General features: G+C 45.8%; 1 protein-coding gene across 2 annotated transcripts in view; it reads left to right on the top strand.

The window, feature by feature from the left end:
* The first annotated feature begins 8,703 nt into the window (after positions 1–8,703).
* CDCP1 (CUB domain containing protein 1) overlaps positions 8,704–21,964 on the top strand; it is a 55,560-nt gene continuing 42,299 nt past the window's right edge. The window contains exon 1 of one of the 2 annotated variants that reach the window (XM_074345058.1): positions 8,704–8,947. In XM_074345058.1, coding sequence (XP_074201159.1) covers positions 8,866–8,947 — 82 coding nt within the window. In that variant the 5' untranslated portion in view covers positions 8,704–8,865. The remainder of the gene's footprint in view (positions 8,948–21,964) is intronic. The other variant, XM_010945944.3, reaches the window with a different exon arrangement.

Below are 21,964 nucleotides of genomic sequence, written 5' to 3' on the forward strand. Positions count from 1 at the left end.
TTTTTGTGTATAATTAAAGTTTTACATAAGACAAAAAAAAAATCACTGTGACAAAGGAGATGAAGTCAGTTTCAGCTTCCTCATCAGTTTTCCACGCAGAACAAGCATGCCCATCCCCGTGCTGCAGGCGCCAAGTCACATCAAGGGGGCACAAAGCCCATGAGCGCACAGGACTTAGTGGTCTTCCTCGGGGGGTGCCTCTGAGCTGCCTGAGGCTATGGATTGGATTCTCAGCCCATTAAGTTACGGGGGGGGGGGCACTGCAGACAAAGACAGTGACCAATGGCTTCAGTGTTGCTGGGTTAGCCTATCCAGCTCCCAAACCAGTCCTGGACCTATGGACATCTCAGAGCCTCAGTTCACACCCCTTCCCCACCTCCTCCTCCTTATGAAGCCATCTTCCCATCACCCGACCTACTGTGACCAGGGGGAGGGGCTTTGGCCAGTCTGGGGAGGAATGTTTCAGCAGAGCAGTGTGAGTGGAAGCCAGGCTTTAAAGGCTGAGGGTCAGAGGTGGGTGGCAGTGTGGTGATGAGACAGGGGGGAAGAGGGCAGGGCAGCATTAAAGGAATGTCACAGCAATTAGCACCAAGATGGCAGAAAAGTCCACTTCCAAAAGACCTAGAGGGCCAAGATGGCCGGATATTTGAACTCCGGGGGACCTTGAGCTTCATTATACACACTGTAATGTACTAGCATGGTGAATGACGAACCCACAGGTGCCATGACACCTGAGGACAACCATTAAAGGTCAAGAAGAGGGCAGTGGCCCAGTTTTTGGGAATCTCTGCCCCTTCCCCAAAGTAGTTGGAATAACTCTCCCACTTGTTAGCATATAAAAACTAGCAACATCTTGCCTCATGGTTGCTGTCTCTCTCTTGCCTTCTGAGACAGCCCGCACTCTGTCTATGGAGTGTACGTCTGTCTAAATAGATCTACTTTTACTCAACTGTGGCTCACTCCTGAATTCTTTCCTGTGTGAAGCCAAGGACCCTCACTTGATAGAATGCGTCCCAGGGACTCAACGGAGACCTTGGGACACAGAAACCGGTGCCCCATTTTCCTATATTGGTGAGTGGGTGGTGGGTCTGAGGATGGGCCAGCCCCATGCGTTGGCAGAGTTGGACCAGGGTTTTTTAGGAAGCTCAAGCACTCCTGGATGGACACCTGGCTTCTGTTCTGAAAGTCACCTTCTGTGTGACTTGACTGTGTCACGTCTCCCCCCTCCACCCCGTGACTCCATCCGGCAGGAGGTGACAACCAGCTGAGCTCCACGTTCTCCAGCTCAGTAGTGATGACTCAATTCCAGCTCCCAGGGGGGAGAAAATCTTTAAAGGCATTTTAAAGGTCGTTTTCCTCCCAAACTTAAGCAAAAATATGGAAAAGAAAGGAGCATGGCTGGCAGGCACGGGCTTGATGTGGGTATGGGTCATATCCGGGGAGGGGCAGGGTCTGACTTTCTTCGCCCTGAGGGCAAGAGACTTACAGGGAGCCAGTTGCACAGGCTTAAAAAAGGAAGTAGAGGAGAGCTGTCTCCCCCTCCACTTCTCCTTTCTGCCCCCAGTCATTTTACCTTGACCTCCTGGGTGGCACGATTTGGGGAGGTGATGGAGTGTGGATCCCTGGGCTTCAGGAGAGATGACACCGGAGGTGTCAGCGCCTGCTGGCGAGGTCCTGAGTCACGCAAATCCAAGTTCACTCAGCTCCGGGTCCGCAGCAGCGTGACTAGCTGCTCCTCAAGGGTTTTCCTTGTTTGTCTTACTCATCCCAGGACTGAAATTGTACCACGCGGTTCCCCCTTGGGCAAATTACTTGGCAAACTAGGAACACCGATCTCATCCCCAGACCACAGCGAGTTCCTCTGTTTCAAGGCGTACAAAGGGGCCTCAGCAAACTGTGACTGGGAGGTTTTTCTCCCTCAAACAGTGGTTGGCATCACAGCGAGAGTAAGGGCTGTTTGTGCCCTGAAAGAATCCCCACTTTGTGAACTTGCTTAATCGTCTAGAAAGCAAGGTCTCAGAGAAGCTGCCTCACGCAGACAGATGTCCTTTCCACCCTCTGTTCAAGCCAGATGAAGTCCCCTATGACAGACACTGGCCTGTCCCACAAGGCCAGGGTCGCTGCCAGACACCTGGTGTGGGCCACAATGGCCTCTTTCTAGAAGCCAGGAGCCCCACCCCTCTTTAAAATGAACACTTACATTCATCTTTTCAGGGTCCCAAGTTTCAAGGAGCATCCCCAGGCTCAGCTGATCAGGTTAGCAGGGCCACCCATGCTTTCATTGGCTTATGAATCCATTCATTCCCCGGCTATCTGCTCAGCAGGGACTGTGTTCCAAGCACTGGGAACATCCAGATGAGTAAAGCAGACTCAGCTTCCTGTCTCGGGGAACTCACACTTCCACGCTTGAGTGAGATTCTGAAGAAGCTGGCCTGCAGAACCCTCTTTCCAGAGCTCTCCACTCCACCTCCAAGGCTTCCACCCCCACCGAGCTGACACTTCCTCCCTTCATGCCGACTCCCACAGCCAAGGCAACCTCAGCCATCTTCACTGTGCATTTACTATGTGTCAAGCACTGTGCAAACTCTGCTATGGGCACTGTCTCACTAATCTCTGCAGCACCCTCTGAAGGACACCCTTGAACGGCCCGGTCTGTGAGCAAGGAGACCGAGGCATAAGCTGGTGAGCTGCAGAGCCTGCATCTGGCTCCAGGACTCCTGACTGCAGAATCGCACTCATCGTTTCTGGAGCCATTCCACCCTGCTTATTTAGGTGAAGTTCCTTCTTGCACTGAATCTGCTTTCCCTTAACATTCCACAGCACCAGACAAACCTCCTATGCTTGCCTAAGGATGAGGTCCAGTTACAAGTGACTAGAAGCCCCAAATCACAGAAACTTAAAAAAGAGTTTATTCCTCTCTCATGTAAAAACACCGGTAGGCGTCCACTTCATGGTGCCAGCTCCTTCCTCCTGGCTACTCAGCTGGGTGTGGCTCTGATGCATCTGGAGAGCACAGGTATGCTGAGGTGTGGGGTATGCACATCTTGGCCAAACATCACTATTATTTGAGGATCTCATCCATAAAAGTAATGACTTCATTTGATTTTATTCTGTCCTGCCATTCACTTGGGAGGGATCCCCAGAATCCTCAGTCATACATTTTACAACTGGACTCAATCTGGACTAAGCCTAGTGTACATCATCTTGGGATCCCTTCCCTCTCCTTTGAGCTGGATCTTGTGCTTCCTGTGTCCAGAGGCAAATATAAGATGAAGATAAGAAAGCTCAATAGGAGTTCCAGATGTGCAAATACTAACTACTGTATATAAAATAGGTAAAAAAAAAAAAAAACAGATTTCTTCTGTATAGCACAAGGAACTATATTCAATATTTTGTAGTAACCTATAACGAAAAAGAATCTGAAAACAAATATATGTATGTATATGTATGACTGAAGCATTATGTTGTACATCAGAAACTGACATATTGTAAGTGATGATACTTCAATTAAAAGAAAGAAAGAAAGAAAGATAATTCAAGTATCACTGTGCACCCCTTCCAATGGCATGTGCTCATCTGGTCACGTTTCTTGTAAAATTTGCAAAGGCACGTATTTTAACTGCAAAAGAATTGCCTCCCCACCTCCTCTCCATCACACCTCCCCTTACACAATGCAGCACTGAGTGCTTATGGGCATTCTAGGATCTGGCTAAGGTGAAGTTGAATTGAAGATGCATTTAATTGGGGGTTGGTGGGGTATCTTTACATAGTTCATAGTCACTTCTGTGTCATTTCTTACCCTCATGTTGCAGTAGTGGCTTCCAGGAATACTCCTACCCACTGGGCTGACTTGTCAGATGAAGAGACCAAAAGCAGCAAGGCGAGAAGTGGTATCACATTTTGAATCTGTCCTACAGGGCCCAACCAGAAGTATGTAGGTTGTGGAGGAGAATGAATCAAAGCTCATCTGGAAAATTCTTCCAATTATCAAAACTAAAATTTTAAGCAGAACATTCAGTTCTCATCATGTCTTCTCAAAAATGGAGGGTTTTTTTCCCTATCGGAAATAAATGGCTAATGTAGCATGTAAAATATAAATGTACCATACTATTTTGTTCTATAATAAGAATCAAACCTATAGAATTTATAAGAATTCCTGAATTTTTTAGAGCCCAAAACTATAGTGTTTCTACAAACATTGAGTATTTCTGTGTGTGAATTCATGTTTTATGCGTCCCAACAAATCAAAACTGTAACTTTTATCTGATGCATTGTCATGATGAAATCTGATAGTTCCAGAATAGTACACACATCACTGAAGCAAAATGACTTGAATAAATGAATGAATGAATGCTACAGAGCTGTACCAGTGAGTTAACAGTAAAGATGATCATGTTGTTTTTCTGCACTTTGTGACATTTGTGATATTTTTCAATTTTTTAAGCTTGTAATTTGTTGTGATTTCTTTCTTTATTCTAAATAAATAATCACTTTTCACACTTGATTTTCTATTTGTAATTCTGTATTCTTTTTCTTAAGGTGATTAAGTTCAGCCCCACAAAGATGTATCCATTCCTTTCTGTGTCGCATGCATTTCTTGTTTAAAGGGAATACATCCTCCAGTACTTTCCTGAGAAAAGGTCCATGGAAGTTTGTCATTTTGGAATTTTTATGGTTTTTATCTTTGCTTTAGATCTTGGATGTCTAAAAGTGCTCCCTTTTCAACCTTATCACTTAACTGGTAGTTTGGCTGGGAACAGAATTCTGAGTTGGAAGTTATTCCTTCAGAATTCTGAAGGTATTGCCTCCTTATCTTCGAGCTTCCAGCATTGCTGTTGGGAAATCCAAAGCCATTTTGATTTTTGTTTCTTTGCATGAGACTCATTTCGACCTCTAGAAATTACAGAATGTTCTCTTTGTTCATAGGTTTCTGAAATTTTGCTGTGATGTGCCTTGACATGAGCCTAAATTATCTATTGTGCTGGACACTCTGTGAGTCTTGAAGTCTAGAAACTCACGTCAGTCAGGCCTGGGGAATTTCCTGAATTATGTTATTGGTGATGTCATCTCTGTTTCATCTGCTGTCTCTTTCTAGGAAATTCAGATGTTGGACCTCCTGAACTGAACCACTAGTTCTCTTTAACTTTTCTCTCCTACTTTCATCTTTATCTTTTTGCTTTATTTTCTGGGAAATCTTTCAGCATTTCCATTTAATTTTTTCAATATCTTTGAAGTTTTCTAAGAAATTTTCTCTTTTGTGGGTCCCTGATATTCATTTTTATAACATCCTGTTCCTGCTGCAGAGATACAATGTTGCCTGCTATCTTTCTAAAGAAGTTAGTCATTGTGTTGTCTTCTTCTGCTTATATAGTCTCTTTTCTCCAAGTTGCTTTTTTTATTTGGTTAGTTAGTTGATTTTGAGTCTATCATGTTAGAAGCTTTTCTCAGATGTCTTAAAATCCTAACCATCTGGTCATATTTAAAAGTGAGAGATTAGCAGGGAGAGTATAGCTCAGTGGTAGAGTGCATGCCTAGAATGCACAAGGTCCTGAGTTCAATCCCCAGTACCTCCACTAAAAAATAATTAATTAATAAAAACTTAATTACCTCCCTCTAAAAAGTTAAAAAATAAAATAAAAGTGAGACATTAAAAAGCTGAATTGGTGGGGCTTACCAACCAGGAACATCACTGGAGGTATCTGGTTAGCCTGTTGAAGGGGATAAATGTATCTTTAGGTCCGTTTAAGCTGGTCAGATTCCCCAGAAGACTAACCATCTCTGGTATGGATGGCAAAACCCTCTCAATCTAGGAGGCAAACTGGGGTCAGGTGGCTGGAGAGCTAAGCATGGAGGATGCATACATTTCTCTCATCTACCTATTTTTGAGAATGTTTCCTAGGCCTTCAGCCATGCCTGGCTCTCCTCAGCCCAGATCCCTCAGTCTTAACCTCTTTAGAAAACAAGGCTTCAGACTTCCACTGGGGGGATGGGGAGCAGTTGCCCAGCCGGGGGGGGGGGGCAGTTTCCAAAGATCAAATTCTAACATTTCTCAAACAGCTTACTCCCAGGCTCCGATGTTTTAGCCCCTCCTTCACCCGCCCATTCCAGAATACCTTGTGCTGCCAGTTCCTTAGGGTTTTGTTTTGTTGTAGGGTTTTGTGGGGGGTTTGTTTTGTTTTGTTTTGAATTTAACAGTATAAATTATGCTATTTCTCACTTTTCCCTATTACTGGCTTCCAGTTACCACTTGTTTATTTGCCTTCCAGCTTCCAAGAGAATTTTGCTGTTGTCTTCTGTCTGTTCTCCCCATCTTTGTAGGCTTATATCTTTTTCAAAAATCCCTGTTTTGTAGCTTTTACAGGGTTTCCAGAGGGGTCAAAGTTAGATGTAACAGTCTGTTTTAAAACTCATCTTTCAATCTGTCATTTTTCTCTGGCAACAGACTGCAGCTGCCTGCATTTCTTCCAGTTCAGAAATAACCTTTTAAAATTGACTCCTTCCATGCAGCCAAGTTTGTAAAGACAAAACATTTCCAAAACTTGGCAATGCTTTGCTTACACTGTACTCTAAGAACCAAGCCATTACCTCAAGACATCTTGATTTCAACTCTGTGGTTGGGTTGTCATGCAAAGGAGGCTGCAGTGACTTCCTGCTTGCCTCATCTCTTTCTCATTCCTGCCATTGTCTAGAACCATCACTAATCTTTCACATCTGAGAATTACTGACTCTTGTGTCATTTACAGAATGTTAGTTTCACTCTTCCAGGGAGGCTAGTTAAGCAAACTTTGGAGATATGAGGCAGTAAAGAAACACTTGTTCCTTAGGTTTAAAGCTGTCATGCAATATTCACAGTATTTTCAACTTGACACATTGCCACTCTATTATTATTATTATTATTATTATTATTATTATTATTATTATTAAAAACAATAGTGTTATGGGTGCTAGGAAAAGATGCTGGGGTATATATATGCCTGTTTAGAATTAGGGAAACAGACAAAATCTGCTTTACTCTCCTGGTCAGCATAAACATATTTAAAGGAGGTTTAGATTTTCTCAAGATTTCTTTCTCTTAATGAACAAAACGAAAAGACAACGTATGCAATGGGAGAAAATATTTGCAAACGATGCAGCTGACAAGGGCTTAACTTTCAGAATATACAAACCACTCATACAACTCAATAACAAAAAACCCAAACAACCCAATCCAAAAATGGGCAGAAGACCTAAACATTTTCTCTAATGAAGACATACAGATGGCCAATAGGCACATGAGAAGATGCTCAATATCACTAATTATAAAAGAAATGCAAATCAAAATTGCAATGAGGTATCACCTCACAACGGTCAGAACGGCCATCATTCAAAAGTCCATGAATGACAAATGCTAGAGAGGGTGTGGAGAAAGGGAACCTTCCTGCACTGTTGGTGGGAATGTAATTTGGTGCAGCCACTATGAAAAACGATATGGAGATTACTTAAAAAACTTAAAATAGTTACTATATGATCCAGCAATTCCACTCCTGGGCATATATCAGTGGGAAACTCCAATTTGAAAAAGTACATGCAGCCCAATGCTCATAGCAGCACTATTTACAATAGCCAAGACATGAAAGCAACCTAAATGTCCATTGACAGATAATTGGATAAAGAAGTTGTCTCACACACACACACACACACACACACACACGAATACTACTCAGCCATAAAAAAGAATGAAATAATGTCATTTGCAGCAACGTGGATGGACCTAGAGATTATCATACTAAGTGAAGTCAGAGAAAGACAAATATCAGATGATATCACTTATATGTGGAATCTAAAAAAATGAGACAAATGAATTTATTTACAAAATAGAAACTCACAGATATAGAAAACGGACTTATGGTTACTGAAGGGGAAAAGAGGGAATATTAAGAGTTTGGGATTTGCAGACACTAACAACTATATATGAACTAGATAAACAACAAGGTCTTACTGTACAGCACAGGGAACTATATTTAATAGCTTGTAATAACCTATAATGAAAAAGAATATGGACAAGAATTTGTATATATAAATGTATAACTTAATCACTACGCTGTACATCAGAAACTAACACAACGTTGTAAATCAAATATACTTCAATTTTTTTTAATGTAGCAGCACAACCCTATTTGTTGAAATCCCTTCATGTGTTATCAAATTCTGCCTCCATAAATTACTAACTGGCCTGGAGACCTTGGGCAAATTGCGTAACTCAGTTAATTCTGCTTCATCTGTTTTGAGGAAGGGTTGCTGTGAGTATTAGAAATACTGCCGGTGAAGTTTCTGGAGTAGCCTACAGACTCTCACAGTCCTGATAGGAGTAGCTGTAGTACCGGCTTTAAAGTCCAGCGAACCTCCAGCCCAAGTCAGGAAGCAAAGGAGAGCTCACAGAGGCGGAAGCCAGGGCTTGCGTGAACCACAAACGTGATTCCCCTGAAAAATGGGCCGCATAGTGGCCTTCTTTGTCTCCTGGACAGGGAACGGAGGTCGAACTGGCTTCTCCAAGGACAACCTTCGCGCCTGTAGACAAAGACTGGATCACCCTCAGCCTTGAGAGAGAGAGAGGGCGGCTAAGTCCAGAAGGTGGTAGCCGGTCCCAGCACTCTGGGCGGGAGAGGCGGGTGCGGAGGCAGGAAGGGGAGGAGGACAGGGAGGAGGGGACTGACCTGGCCAGCTGCTGCTCCGGCGGCGCAGGGCGGAGCCGGGGCGCGCCCGACAGCGCGCAGGTGAGCGAGCCGGGGCGGAGCGCAGCTCAGCCGGTGCCAGGCTCGGGTGCCCGCGGCCGCCGCTCCAAACCACGGGCCACTTTCCCCGCCGAGGCCGAAGCGCCCCGGAACCATGGCCGGCCTGAACTGCGGGGTCACAGTCGCTCTGCTGGGGGTCTTGCTGCTGGGCGCAGCGCGCCTGCCGCGCGGAGCGGGTGAGTGCGGTGCTGCCTGTGCGCGGGGCGCTGAGGGGCGAGACCGTCAGCGCGGGGTGAGGAGAGTGCCGAGTGGGGCGAGGGCGGCACAGTATGGGTGCACGGACGGCAGGGGTCCCCGCGACCGCCTGGCTCCTGGGCGCACCGCGTCGGGCGCAGTGACCGTACCTCTCCTGCATTCCGAGCGACCTCGCCCGGGGCGCAGGCCGAGGCACGTGGAGGTGTGGAGGTGTCCCCGTGTCCCCAAGCGGGGAGCCCCGCTGTCGGGGCCATAAACCCCGCGCAGACTGAGCAGGAAGGGAAAAGAGCCCGCGGAAGCCGAGTCCGGCGGCCCTGCCGAGGGTGGCGCGCCGCGCGTCTGGGGGCTTTACCTGGTGGCGCCGAGCAGGGCGTGGAGAGGGAGCTGCTCTCTCCGGCGCACTCTCACCTCAGCGCCTGGGCCAGAGAGGTGCGAGAAAACAGTGGTTTGGCGCCACAGTTCTCACCAGGTCACCTTTTTCCCTGTGCGCACGCTCCTTTCTCTCTCTCCCAGAGTTTAGGAACAGGAATTGAAAAATGTTTAGGAACAGAAATGAAAGCGCTTCTGCGCCTCAGAGGGTCTGCAGCACAGCCGCCCTTCCCCCGCCCCTCGCACCTGTGGGTAGTGGACTTGGAGGCCGGGAGGGGGTGGGCAGAGGGGGCGTTCCGGTGTTGCCTGTGAATTCCGAGGTGTTCCGGTTGGGGGCAGGGACCGCCATGTCCCAGCTCCCCGGGCCTTTGAAGAGGCGCCCTGTGCGCCCTGGAAGTGTTAAAACCATAAGTAACTTGGTTTCTTCATATAAGAACTTGGTTTGAGGCCTTTCCTGATACTTGCACAGCTTTTGTGTTTTTTAAAGAGCTCTCCAGAAGCAAATTAGGTCTTTGGTTACTCTTTGCGGCATCTGAGAGGGCGTTTGTGTTTGGCAGGAAGGTAAATTAGGGTAGATTAAATTAAGGAATCAAACTAAGCGGATGAGGTGAACTTGGGCATTCCGGCAACTGCCGTCAGGACAAATGCAAGACAGGAAAGCTTCCTGGTTCCTTTCTCCAACAGCATCACGTGGCATATTGATACAGGCTTGTAGGGACATTGAAAAGATCGTGTGCGTATTTACTGTAATTTAGGCCCGAGTTTTCAAGATTTCCTTTGAAGAAGAAAATCAGTTTACGAATAATTTAGCAACTGAAAATATGTGTAAATGTGTGTATAGGAAAAATGTGTGCCCCACACTTGGGAGCTGTCTTGAAACTTTGGGAATTGTCTGAAATGTTTCCGGTTGTCTATGATAACAGTTAAGAATGCCTCCAGTAAGAGGAGGGTGTACATCAAGGCATCAAGGCGTTACTAACGACAACCATGTCTGAACTGGCTTCTGTTGCACATCTGATTTCTCCCTGCGGCCTGGAGAGGGCTACCATTTTGGTCTCCAGTAGCTCCAATGGAGTCTGTTCCTTCTAGGAAGTTCTTGACTGTCAAAGCCATATCTCATGGTTTATTGTATAAATACAAGGAAGCCTAGGAACTCTCCTGTTTCACTTTCTCAGATCCTTCCTGTGGTTTCAGGAACTGGACCTGTGAGGCCATATCGCTGGTCTACTGAAGGCTGTGCCTTTGTTGTTGGTACCGTCACAGAGTTCATCTGTTTTGCCCAAAGGCTTAGGGTTAGTCTAACTGGTGGGGGCCTTTGAGAAGTTACTGGAATCTGTCCCAGAAAGATGGAGAAAGCCAGAGAGCCTGGCACAGTGGATTTGTTTTTATTAATCTCTGAACTCTCTTAAGACTCTGTGGAGTGAAAATGGATCTGGTGTCACTATAGAGATGAAGAGTAAAAGAAAGTTTGCACCCTTGTGGGTGTGTTTGTATGAGTTTGGTATTCCTGCCAGCTCTCCTACTTTTAAAAATGAAGGACTGGTTACGTGAAAACCATAACCTTGTTAAAACCTCAGCTTAGTAGCTTTCCAAGAACTACTCAGATACCAGAGTCGGGTCAGTGACCCCATTCTTGCTGCCATTGTTTCTTGCCAGAAATACGAGTAGACATCAAATGATGTGTTCACTCACCCTGGGTCAGTGAGTGTGTTCATCATTCTTCAGATTCAAATGAGGAGCTGGTGACTGCTGTCTGGAATGTGTAACTGGCAGGACTGATGAGTCCTCCCCCCACCCTCCCCCACACCCACACAGATCTGTGTGACACAGTCAGAGACGGCTGCTCTGCTGGTCGTAGGAATGTGCTCAGGTCCTGACCTGTCAGCCTCAGGGTTCACCTCAAATACTACCACTTCATCTGTGAGGACTATACCCTGCCCCTCCCCCATTCTTCCAGAGGTTGTCCCAGCCTATAAATGTGAGTGAATGAAGTTGAAAACAATACTTTAAATGTTTTAAGTAATACATGTATAATTATTGTAGAAAAACTGGCAACAATATAACCAAAGTGGGAAAAAAGTCATCTGTGAGCAAGCCACCTCGGTCATTTTGGTGTATAATCTTGTTGTGTATATATGTGTATATAAAACCAAAAATGGGACCATCTCATTGTATGGCTTTAACGAGTCCCCTGATGTTGGACATTAAGGTTGCTTTCAATTTTTCCTACTAAAAATAGAACATGTCCAACAATAGGGGACTGCTTGTATCAATCTTGATAGGTATGTTCAGTGAAAACACATTAAAAATTATGTGGCATAGATTCTGTAATGACATGAAATGTTATCTTTGTTTTGCCAAGATTATAAAACAGTGTAAGCTAGATTACCCCATTTTATACATCTGAGAAGGTATTCTTATGGTTGTATTGTTCTGCACATTCTTGACTATTTTATCCAAGTAAAATTCTGGAAATAGAATTGCTGGGATGAAGAGTAGAGAAAAGGTTAGGGCTTTGGATACACATTTCCACGTTGCCCTGTGAGGAGCTTGTCCTGTTGTCCTGGGGTACATTCTGGCCCACAATGTGTTAACACCTGTGCCCCACGCTCCCCTGGGCTGTCGTCGTTGTTTCACTAGCATCTATGGAGGAAGCATTCCTCCCTCTACTATCAGCAAGCAGGGTTTGAACAGTGTTGGTGGGTATTCAAGAATTTTAGGCATACCCCAGCTAGCTGGTACTAATAGTCCAGCAGCACTTTTTTTCCTATTAAAAAAAAAAAAAAAAAAAAACCAGAACTGAGTCCCTTGGCTTATAACACAAGCCTCACCTTCAATTTTGCTCAGTTGTGTTGCTTTGGGTTTGGATGGAGGAGAAGAAGAGTTTGCTGGTCAGAAGGATCCATGATTGCGGTCAAGATGGGTGGGACAGCGGGGGTGACACGGGGGAGCCATAGCTAAGGCTCTCCACCTGGGTGATTAAGAAAGGTTCCTACCCTTTAATTATCATTCTAAATTATAAAAATTATTCCGCAATCAAATTGTTTCAGACCACTTCCTACAACCTTGTAATTAGCCCATCACCTTCTCCCAGGCAGCTGGCAACGTTCTAGAGAACCTGGCAAGGAAAGCCAAGTTTCCTCCCTCACCTCTTTGTAGCCTTGGGTTTGTATTCAGTAGGTCAGTGTTTTAAAAATTACTAACTACTGCCTGTAATAGCTAACACACATTGAGCTTCTGCTCTGTGCCGGCCACTCTTCTGAGTATTTTACAAGTGAGCATCTCTCACATAATATCAGTAATTCATTCCTAAAAACCAGACTTTCTGCACAAAAACATTGATGCCGAACACCTCATTATTTCATGTGGAGGAAAGCTGTCACAGTCCACTGCACAAAACCCAAACCCTCAACAGTTTCCAAAAGTGCAGTAAAGCACTGGAGGATACCCATATATAATTAACAACCAGTTCTATTAAATGTAAAATGCATAAGGTAACTCTTTCAGATTGCCAGACCATTTACTGTATGGGGCTCTTCACAAGCAGTTGCTTTGTGTGTAATAACTTGCTGCACCCGTTTGTTGACTCTCCACTAGATCCTGCCATCCTGCCTATTGTATGTGCAGCATGCATTTTGTTTAACGTGTTGTGTTGTGTTTGGAGATGTAAATATACATGTTTCCCAAATAGACATTGGCCAAAAGTAACTATGATAGATGACACAATGTTTGAGTAATAAAAACGAAGCTGTTTCCTCTTGATAAAATGTAAATTGAGGAGGTGTTCTTGAGTAGACCTGTTAGTCATTTGGTTCTCCATCCTCAAGCACGTACTCCTGTAATGCCATGAACAGAGGGACACAGGAAGGTGAAGTAACTTCCCCAGGGTTTCCCAGCGGGTATGTAGTAATACTGAGATGGTAGACCAAAATGGTCTGCAGGAAAAAGTATGACTCCTTCTGCCTCTGAATCCAGGCCTCTTCCCAGAGGCATCTATGGTTTCTTGTGCATTGTTCTTGAGCTACACTGTGCATATACAAGTTTATAAATATATATATCTATATATATATAGATATATCTCTCCTTTCTTTACACAATCGTGAGCATAAATATAGTACATAGTTTAAGATGTGTCCCCTACGCTCCTTGATTTTTTTTCACTTAGTAATGCATCTTGGTACTCTCTATACCAGAACATATGGAGCTGTCACATGCTTTTTGACAGCTGCATAATATTCCTTGTCACAGGGACACCTTGTTATACTTAATCCAACCCTTATTAATGGATTGTTTCCAATCTTTTGTTGCTATAAACAGAGCTTCACTGACTATCTTTGTGGTTGACTTTGTTAGGTATATGGACAGGTTTATCTGTAGATGAAATTCCTGGATGAGGAATTTCTGGGTCCAAGGGTTTGTACGGAAAATGTCAGAGGAAGTGAAGGGCAGTGAGTAACAGGTGAAGCAACTTGCCTGAAAGCCCAGCAAATGCATGGCGGTGCCATCTGTGAATCTGGGCAGTCTTGTTTCAGAGTACTGGCTTCTCACCACCCCAGGCTGTGATTTACTCTACTCTCTATTTCTTCCAGTTGAAATTAATCATAAACTTTAGGCAAGGGAAATATTTTTAATTTATTTTCAAGTATTTACTTTTTGGTTACATGATCAATGTATGAGCACTGTGTATTGAGGAGGCTGAAGATGGTCATGGGCTCTGGTAGCTCCTCATGTCTGCACTGAGGACTGATTAGTTCTTACTGACTTTTTACCTTGATATGTCTAATAGTTATGGTGTAACATGTATTGAGCTGCTATAACAGAAACCCAAATATATATAATGGCTCGACCATGATGGACGGTTAGTTCTTGCTTATAGAAGGTCTCAAACAGGGGATCTCCTCCAAGCAACTAAATGGGGACCCAGGCTCCTTCCACTTTCTGGCTCCACTGTCTTCAAGAAGTGTGGTTCTGTGTTCATCCATTTCAAACTGATGGAAGGAAAATGAGCAGGAGGGGTCTTAGTTGGAGGGTTTTATGATTCAGGAATGGAAGTTGCTTCACATCACTTCTGCTGCCACTCTGTTGGCTCAGACTCAGTGGCATGGCCCCATCCAACTGGAAGGGAGGCTGAAGTGTAGTGCAGGTGTGAGCCCAGGAGGACATCGTCATTGTCCATTGGCAAGGCAGTGGGCAGAGTGGTAGGAGCGCCAGACTTAAGAGTCAGGACACCTGGTTCTAACTTCAAGTCTTGTCAACCATTAGCCTTGTGACTTGGGAAAATTTGCCTTGTCTCCATAGGCCTCAGTTTTCCAGTCTTTCATGTAGGGGCTTGGACCATGCAGAGGAACCACCAGCCCTAACATCTTATGAGCTGATTTGTGGACCTTCTGGAGACCCCTGAGCTAGTGGAGCCACTCAGACATGTTCATATCCAATCCCCATGAGGAGAGTGGCTGAAATTATGCTTGGCACATGGCAGGCACTTAATAAATATCAGTGGAATAAACAAATGGATAATCCAAGTCGACCCTCATGCCAGGTTCTTCTAGGAGAGGGTACAAGCTTATAGAAGTTAAATGACTTCTTCAAATCACACTATGAGAAGGGTGGCAAGGGCAAGAAGTTCTAAAGCCTGGGTCTTCTGGCTTCAAATCTGATGCAAATCAGACAGAAGAGGAGTAGGAGGGAAGCAGAGTCCCACTGACTGCATGTGTGCACTCGGAAAACTGGAGAGGGGAAAAAAGAAAATGTGGGTTGACAGATGGGACCACAGCTCTCTGTGTCCCTACGGGGGGTGGAAGACACCTCCTGGGTGGTTGGGTTCACTGCCTTACCCCAGGGCCTGGGGTCTTCCCTGGGAGGAACATGCTCATAAGTCTCTGCTGGTCCCTTTAGACGTGTGTCCCAGAGGGAGTGGATGGAGGTGTGGGTGGGTTTTCAGGAAGGCAACCCGACTCCTGGAAACTTGCAAGGGAAGAGCCATAAAATGATGGAGGACTGCTTGTGGTACAATGAAAGAAGCAGATGTCAAGTAGTGTGCGGGTACAGTGGGACTCGAGTCTTAGGAAAAAAGACTAGAAGGAAGTAGTTACACTGGGCGTACTGGCCCACGGTGTAACTCAGCAGAGCCCGCCTGGGCGAAGGACAGTTTGCTGGTAGCAGTAAAGATCATGACAAGGACTCTGTATCGTCCTGAACATTCTCCCATGTGAACCACATCGCTCCACAATATCCCAGCTTGGTTTGGTTGGTTTGGTTTTCTCTAAATACTGGCACTGAATTTGTGATAGAATACAGTAGAAAAATCAGAGTTTGTTTTACAGACATATGCTTCACAAACTTTTATAAAAATTAAACGTTCTTTCTTCAATTACTGTACTTAAAAAATGATCTACAGGTTTCACTTTTCTCCTGAGCACAGCCCAAGCCAACGGCACCACTTGAGAGCCTTGGCTGATCTGTCTTTGCCAGGGAGGGGCGGTCATCTTGGACCGGCTGTCCATTCTGCCAGATGGACGTGTAGCTCAGAAATATGGCTAGGAGACCATTAACCACTGCACCTCAGAGTGTGAACATCTTTAAATAATATATTTGGAAATGTTTTGGAAAAAACGTAAATTAAAACTGTTCCATGAGTACAGATGATATAACTTTAAGTTTTAAATGAAGTGCGAATATTCCTTACCCTCAATGCAGAAGATCAAAGCATTCTAGGTGAAATGTGCCATTTCTACAAGAATGTACCAGTGCCAACCTGCTGCCTTTGGCTGGGACACTAAAAGACAGTCTTCAGGAATGAGTTAATCAGCTTTCTGAGTCCAAAATTTACATGGAGTTCAAGTCAGGCTGTTGTTTTGGTTTTGGAATCTGCCCACTTGGCCATGTTCAATGTCACACAATGCTTGGAGGTTGGAGCCATGAGGAGGCTTCTCAACGCTTGACAGTGTGTGGTCCAGCTGGGAGCCGGGCTGGGAAGGTGGACGTCCAGACACATGCCAGGTTCCTCCAAACAGATGCCTTATCTTCCATCATTGATCTGGTGGCAGGAACATCAGGCTACTTCAAACGAGGATGTTTGGCTAAAACATTGTTTAATCTAAGAACAACTCACAAACATTTGGTGAGAGGTCCCAGCACATCATGGATGATGCAGAGGTGGTGAGGTGAAGCCCCTGAGTTTGAAGGGCTCAGGGCGTCTCCTGGACCCAGACAGACACTTGACTCTGGTGCAGAGCAGCAGACCGGCCATGGGGAGATGCCAAGAGCCAGCAGCACAGAGGGCAAAGTTTTCGTATGCTGCTGCTCCTGCTGGAAGTCTACACTATGCTGGAGGCCCTGGGACACTGTCTCAGCCCAGGGAGGACTCAGCCTGTGACGATGGGCCATCCTCACCGCCCACAGCCCTGCTGACAAAGCTCACTGAAGTGGGCCTTGGAGCATCTTCAAGGCATAGACCTAGCGTCTTGGTCATTGTTGCCTTCTGGTTCTTGCTCACTGCCGCATTTCTCATTTCCTCAGACCAAACATCCCAAAGGCCCCAGATTCCTGACTGGAAACTGGTGGGAGGCACTGGAGAAATGGAAATGGAAGGACTTGAGCCAGAGATCTCAGTAGGCTAGTAGTTACCTTCTAGCTTTTTGGAAGCAACGTCATTCAGACAAGCCTTGGGGTTGGGCAAAGCTTCGTTCAAATCCTAACTCCACCACTTATTAAGTAGGTGACTTGGGCAAGTTACTCAGCCTCCCTGAGAGTCAGTGTCCTTCATTCCAAAATGAGGACAGCAGCATCTCGTGGCTGACTGGCGGTCCCCACAAAATAATGTCTGCAAATCACTCAGCACAGTGGCTGGCCTAGAACAGATTCCTCAGTTAAGATTTGTTATTAGTTTGCAGTGGGCCCAAGAAGAACACTGAGATTTTCAACAGCAGACAGTCTGGACCAAACTGCCAGGCTGTTGCCTGTGTAACCAGGCCGCTCTTGGGAGACAGTTAGGTTGTTTCAGGCTCTGCTCCTACTCCCTCTGCCTCAGTCCCTATCCCGGTGCCGTCAGCTTTCGGCCCCTTGTGAGGACATCGGGAAAGCTAGAAGTGAAGCTCCTGGATTAAAAACTGCAAGAAGGTGTTTTCCATGACACTAGAACATGTTTTTAAAAACTGTTTGTAAGTGAGTACCTGCGCGCGTATACACACATACGCATTTCCTTTTAGCGGAGGAACCGACCAGACCGGTTTTATATAACTTACCCGTCATGCCCAGTTACAGGTGAGGAGCGAACAGGTGTGCCCGGTGGGCTTCTGAGGATTACAGCTGTGTTTGTACGCAGGTGTCGGAAACTGGTACACTGGCTGGAGTGTGCCAGGCCATGAAATCTGAGCTGGATCTTCCGTGGAGTCTGCCCCGGGCCCCTGCCTTTATCCCTGCTGAGAGATGGAGGAGGATTGCCCAACTGGCCTGGAAGTTGCTGGCAATCTTATCAGGCACTTCAGCCTCAGGCTGTCAAGAGTAAGTTCTCAACTTGTCACAACATAGAAGACATTTTTCAAATTGTAAACAGTGCTTGGGTCATCTCACAGAAGCCTACCCCAAACAATATAGCTGAACCTTTGAAATAACATCTTCCAGCCTCCCTGCTCTTTGCCTCTGTGGGAATACAGTTCAAGTTCTAGCCAGGAACCTGGGACACCAGGGAAGGTGTGTCCTGCTGCCACCTGGAAACTCCAGAGAAGCATCTTCCGCTCCTTCCCTTGGTTGCTGGAGACTGAAAACAACCCCAATGTCCATCATTCAAAGCCTGGTTAAATAAATGTTGGTCCATTCAAACAGTGGAATGCTACACAGGAGTTTAAAAGAATGAGGTAGCTCCATGTACAGACATGGAGGGACCCCCAAGATGTATTCTGGAGAGGAAAACACAAGATTCAGAACCATGAGGATGGTCTGCTACCCTTTGGCAAAATGAAATGAAATAAAATGAAATCAGGGTGCCCCACAGTTATATAGTCATATTCATCGATTACCTGTCGGAGGACACGCAAACTGTTATCAGTGGTTGACTCTGGCAACAGCACCAGATTCTAGGTAAAATAAAGAAATTTTATGGGTAAACTCTCTTTCTTTTTTTAAATTTGTGCTCCATATGTTATTTATCTAAAAGTAAAATGTATTTTCCAGCTTTATTGGGGTATAATGTCTATTAAAATCCACCACTCTCCATGGCATGTCGGGTACATGACACAACGTTTCGATCACCCTGGGAAATTCCTCCAGACCCCTTTGCTGACAGTCCCTGCCCCTTGTGCCCTGGCAACCATTGATTTGCCTTCTATCACTACAATTTTGCCTTAAAAATAGTTTTAAATTAAAAAAAAAGTTTAAGCTGGGTATGGGTATAGTAATGATTCTGTCTTCCAAAAGGTCTTCCAACTGTAGTCGCTTCCTGCAAGAATGTGGTCATGTGGAAGGGATAGAGTAGGAGTATTAAGCCACTAGGAATCAGGGAACTAATGACCACAACTGCCTTCTCCATTTGGAGCAAGTTTTCTTGATGAGCAATTTGCTACATTTCTCACCCACCCTACCCCCAACCCCGTCCCCTTTTAGTGCCTAGCACTGAGAAGGCCTAGGGAATTTGATTTTTGCCTAGAATATCTTGAAAAGATCTAGCAAAGTCCTAGGTCATTTGGTGACAAATTCCATTCACTCCGCAGATGTTGGAGGCCCCTTGTGCTGGGTGCTTGACATACAGAGGTAGGAAGCCCTAGTCCCTTGCTGTCTGGGGGCTCACCACCCAGGAGAGAGTCAAACAGGTAAACCAGGAGCTACAAACAGGTGGCCTGGGGGCCTTGGCCCAGACCTGTTTGATGTGTTTTGGAAAAAAGCTGAATTACAACGTATTTAGTAGAGCACGTTACCTTGTGATTCAACGAAGACCCTCCTCACTGTGTTGGCTTTTCTCATTTATATTTCCTGCCTGGGCTCTGAAAGCATTTGAGTTTGAGACACTGTCCAATGTGTTATGTACAGCAAAATGAATGTATAAGAACCACAATAAAGATTGGGGATGGAGAACACCTTCCACAGGCAGGAAAGGAGAAGGAGGAGGACAGGTGTTCTGGTGTCTGAGGTCTGAGGACCATCAGAAATAAGACATGCCCTGGAACAGAAGTGTGGCTCTCTCGTTCTTTTAAAACCGTTCTCCCACCATCTCTGAAAAGACAACTTGCTAAGTGATCCTCTATCTGGAAGAATGTAATGAAGGGTCATCCTTCAATGTGTGATTTATAACTGGAGACCAGCTGTAAGAGCAAAGCAGAATGTAATTGACTGATGAGTAAATGCCTCACTACCCTGGGATTTTCTAGCTGAGTTTTCTTCCCATCCTCTTCTTCCTCCTTTGGAAACAGCACTTAGCAGTAGGACCAACTCCTGCTGTGAGGAAGGAATACGGTTCGTGAAAAGGAAAGTGCTGCTGCCTCTTTCTTCCACCTGTAAATTACATTACACAATGTAATCTGGAGCCAGGCTCCTGAAAACCCCCATCTCAGCCTTCTGGGCCCCTCAAATAGTTTTTCGCCTCCCTGAATTTTTGACATAATTATATTAAGATCATTCGCTAGTCCCAACACTGGCACGGTCCAGGTGCCAATAGTGGCCACCCCAGGTGATGTAACACCTCCCATAAAGACCATCGTTGTTGATATAACTCCATCCATGATGGCTAAGCACCCATAATGTCCATTCTTGTTGACTTAATGCCTCCCATGTTAATACTTTTCGTAACAGCCATCCTCATGGACATAATACCTTCCATAATGACCATCCTTCTTGACACAGTACCTTTCTTAATGGTCCTCCTTATTGACATGACACCTTCCATAACACTTGATCTTGTTGACATAACACCTTCCATAATAACCATCCTCTGATGTTACATAGTCCACAACTGCCCTCCTCACTGACATAACACCTCCTAGGGCTGTCCTGGCCTCTCTGGGTGAGGAAAGCATGTATCTGTCAGGCCCCAAAGATTTCCTGGAGTGTGCAGCCTAGCTTTGCTGGCCTTTTTTCCCCTGGCCCACCTGGTTTGCCAGAGGAATCACTTTGCTGACCTGGCTCATGGTCGTTGGAGAGAGCTTCATTCAAAGACTTACTCTCCATGCCAGGCCATGTGGATTGCTTGCCCCCCAACCCCTACCCCTGCCTTGAACATTGCTGGAAACAGTGGTAACTAGGTTTATCGTGGTGATCATTTCATGACGTATGTAAATCAAACCATTGTGTTGTACACCTTAAATTTACACAGTACTTTATGTCAATTATATTTCAAACAAACTGAAAAAAAATTTTTAAATAAAAAACAATAAAGAGATTGCTGGAAATAACAACAATAAGTACTAACCCTTAGTCCCTAAAACAAGAGGTTTAAACGGAAGGCTGTTTTCCCTGTTGGCTGCTGCCCTGGCCCCTGGGATGGTGATACACTCACACTCCACAGTCATGTCCGCGTAAGTGATCAAGAAGCTGGGCCTCTATAGTTAAGAAATAGGTAGACGGAAGGCCTCCCCACCAAGACCAGTTTCACCCCCCTCTCAGCTGCCACTTGGTGGAGGCTGACATCCCTGTCTGCAGTGGGCAGATACTGCTGTCTGTCCATCCAGTGGCTGCAAGGACAGAGCAGGAGTGAGTCAGTGTGGTCATCCTCCAGACAGTGCTAGAGCAGAGGGTGGACTGCTGCCAGAGGAGGGGGAGTAAAGGCAGTGGAGAGGTCGTGAGGATGTCAGAGGTGAGAGGGTGAGCAGATGTCATCTCCGGTCGCGCAGTACGTGTTCATGAGTTGGAGTTGGGGTCAGAGCTCTGAGGGGCAAGATTACGAGATCCTACTGGGTAGGGAGTTTGTTGTTTTAGATGACTAGCCTCCTTCCTCCCTACAGAACGTTTCCTGTGGTCACAGGAGCCTGTGTACCAGGGCAGAGGGCAGGGCAGGTATTCAGAGTGGGTGTTTGGAAAAGAAAACAGCGCTCTTGTCTCTGTGTCGGTGCTGTTGAGTATACAGACTGAAACAAGCCTCTCTGACCATTGCCCCTCCCTCACTGGGGTTGGGGCCAGCACTTGAGCCCAGGCTGCCCAGCAGCCTGTGACCTTGGTGGATGTCTTGGAGTAGCTGCAGTGCGTGGGCTTTGGCGTAGGCAATCCTGGTTTTGAATCTCAGCTGGGCATCCTCCCAGCTGTGAATGGGAACAGTTCACCTAAAGGAAATATATAGGAAGTCCCTGGCACATGGCAGATGCTGAACAAATGGGGGCTGGTTAGTAATTACCATGGATCCTGGATGCCACCTCCCACCAGCCTTCAGCTTTGGCGAGCCCTGCACAGCCAACACTTCCGGACCCCTGGGGTTTTAAGGCCAGGCTTCCCACCGGATTACACCTTGATTTCTGGTTTTCATCTGAGGACCCACCTGTTCTTGCTCTGCCCAAGATCTAGGCGACATGACCAGACAGCATCACCTTCTCTCTGACCCACTCTTCCACCTCCCTCCCTGTCCCCTTCCAGCATCTAAAGTTTTACAGTAAATATAGTATTTCGAGACATCCTCATTGATGTACATTCCCTTAAAGGCTATCCATTTG

Source organism: Camelus bactrianus, chromosome 17 (assembly GCF_048773025.1).
Source record: "Camelus bactrianus isolate YW-2024 breed Bactrian camel chromosome 17, ASM4877302v1, whole genome shotgun sequence".
Classification (NCBI taxonomy): domain Eukaryota; kingdom Metazoa; phylum Chordata; class Mammalia; order Artiodactyla; family Camelidae; genus Camelus; species Camelus bactrianus.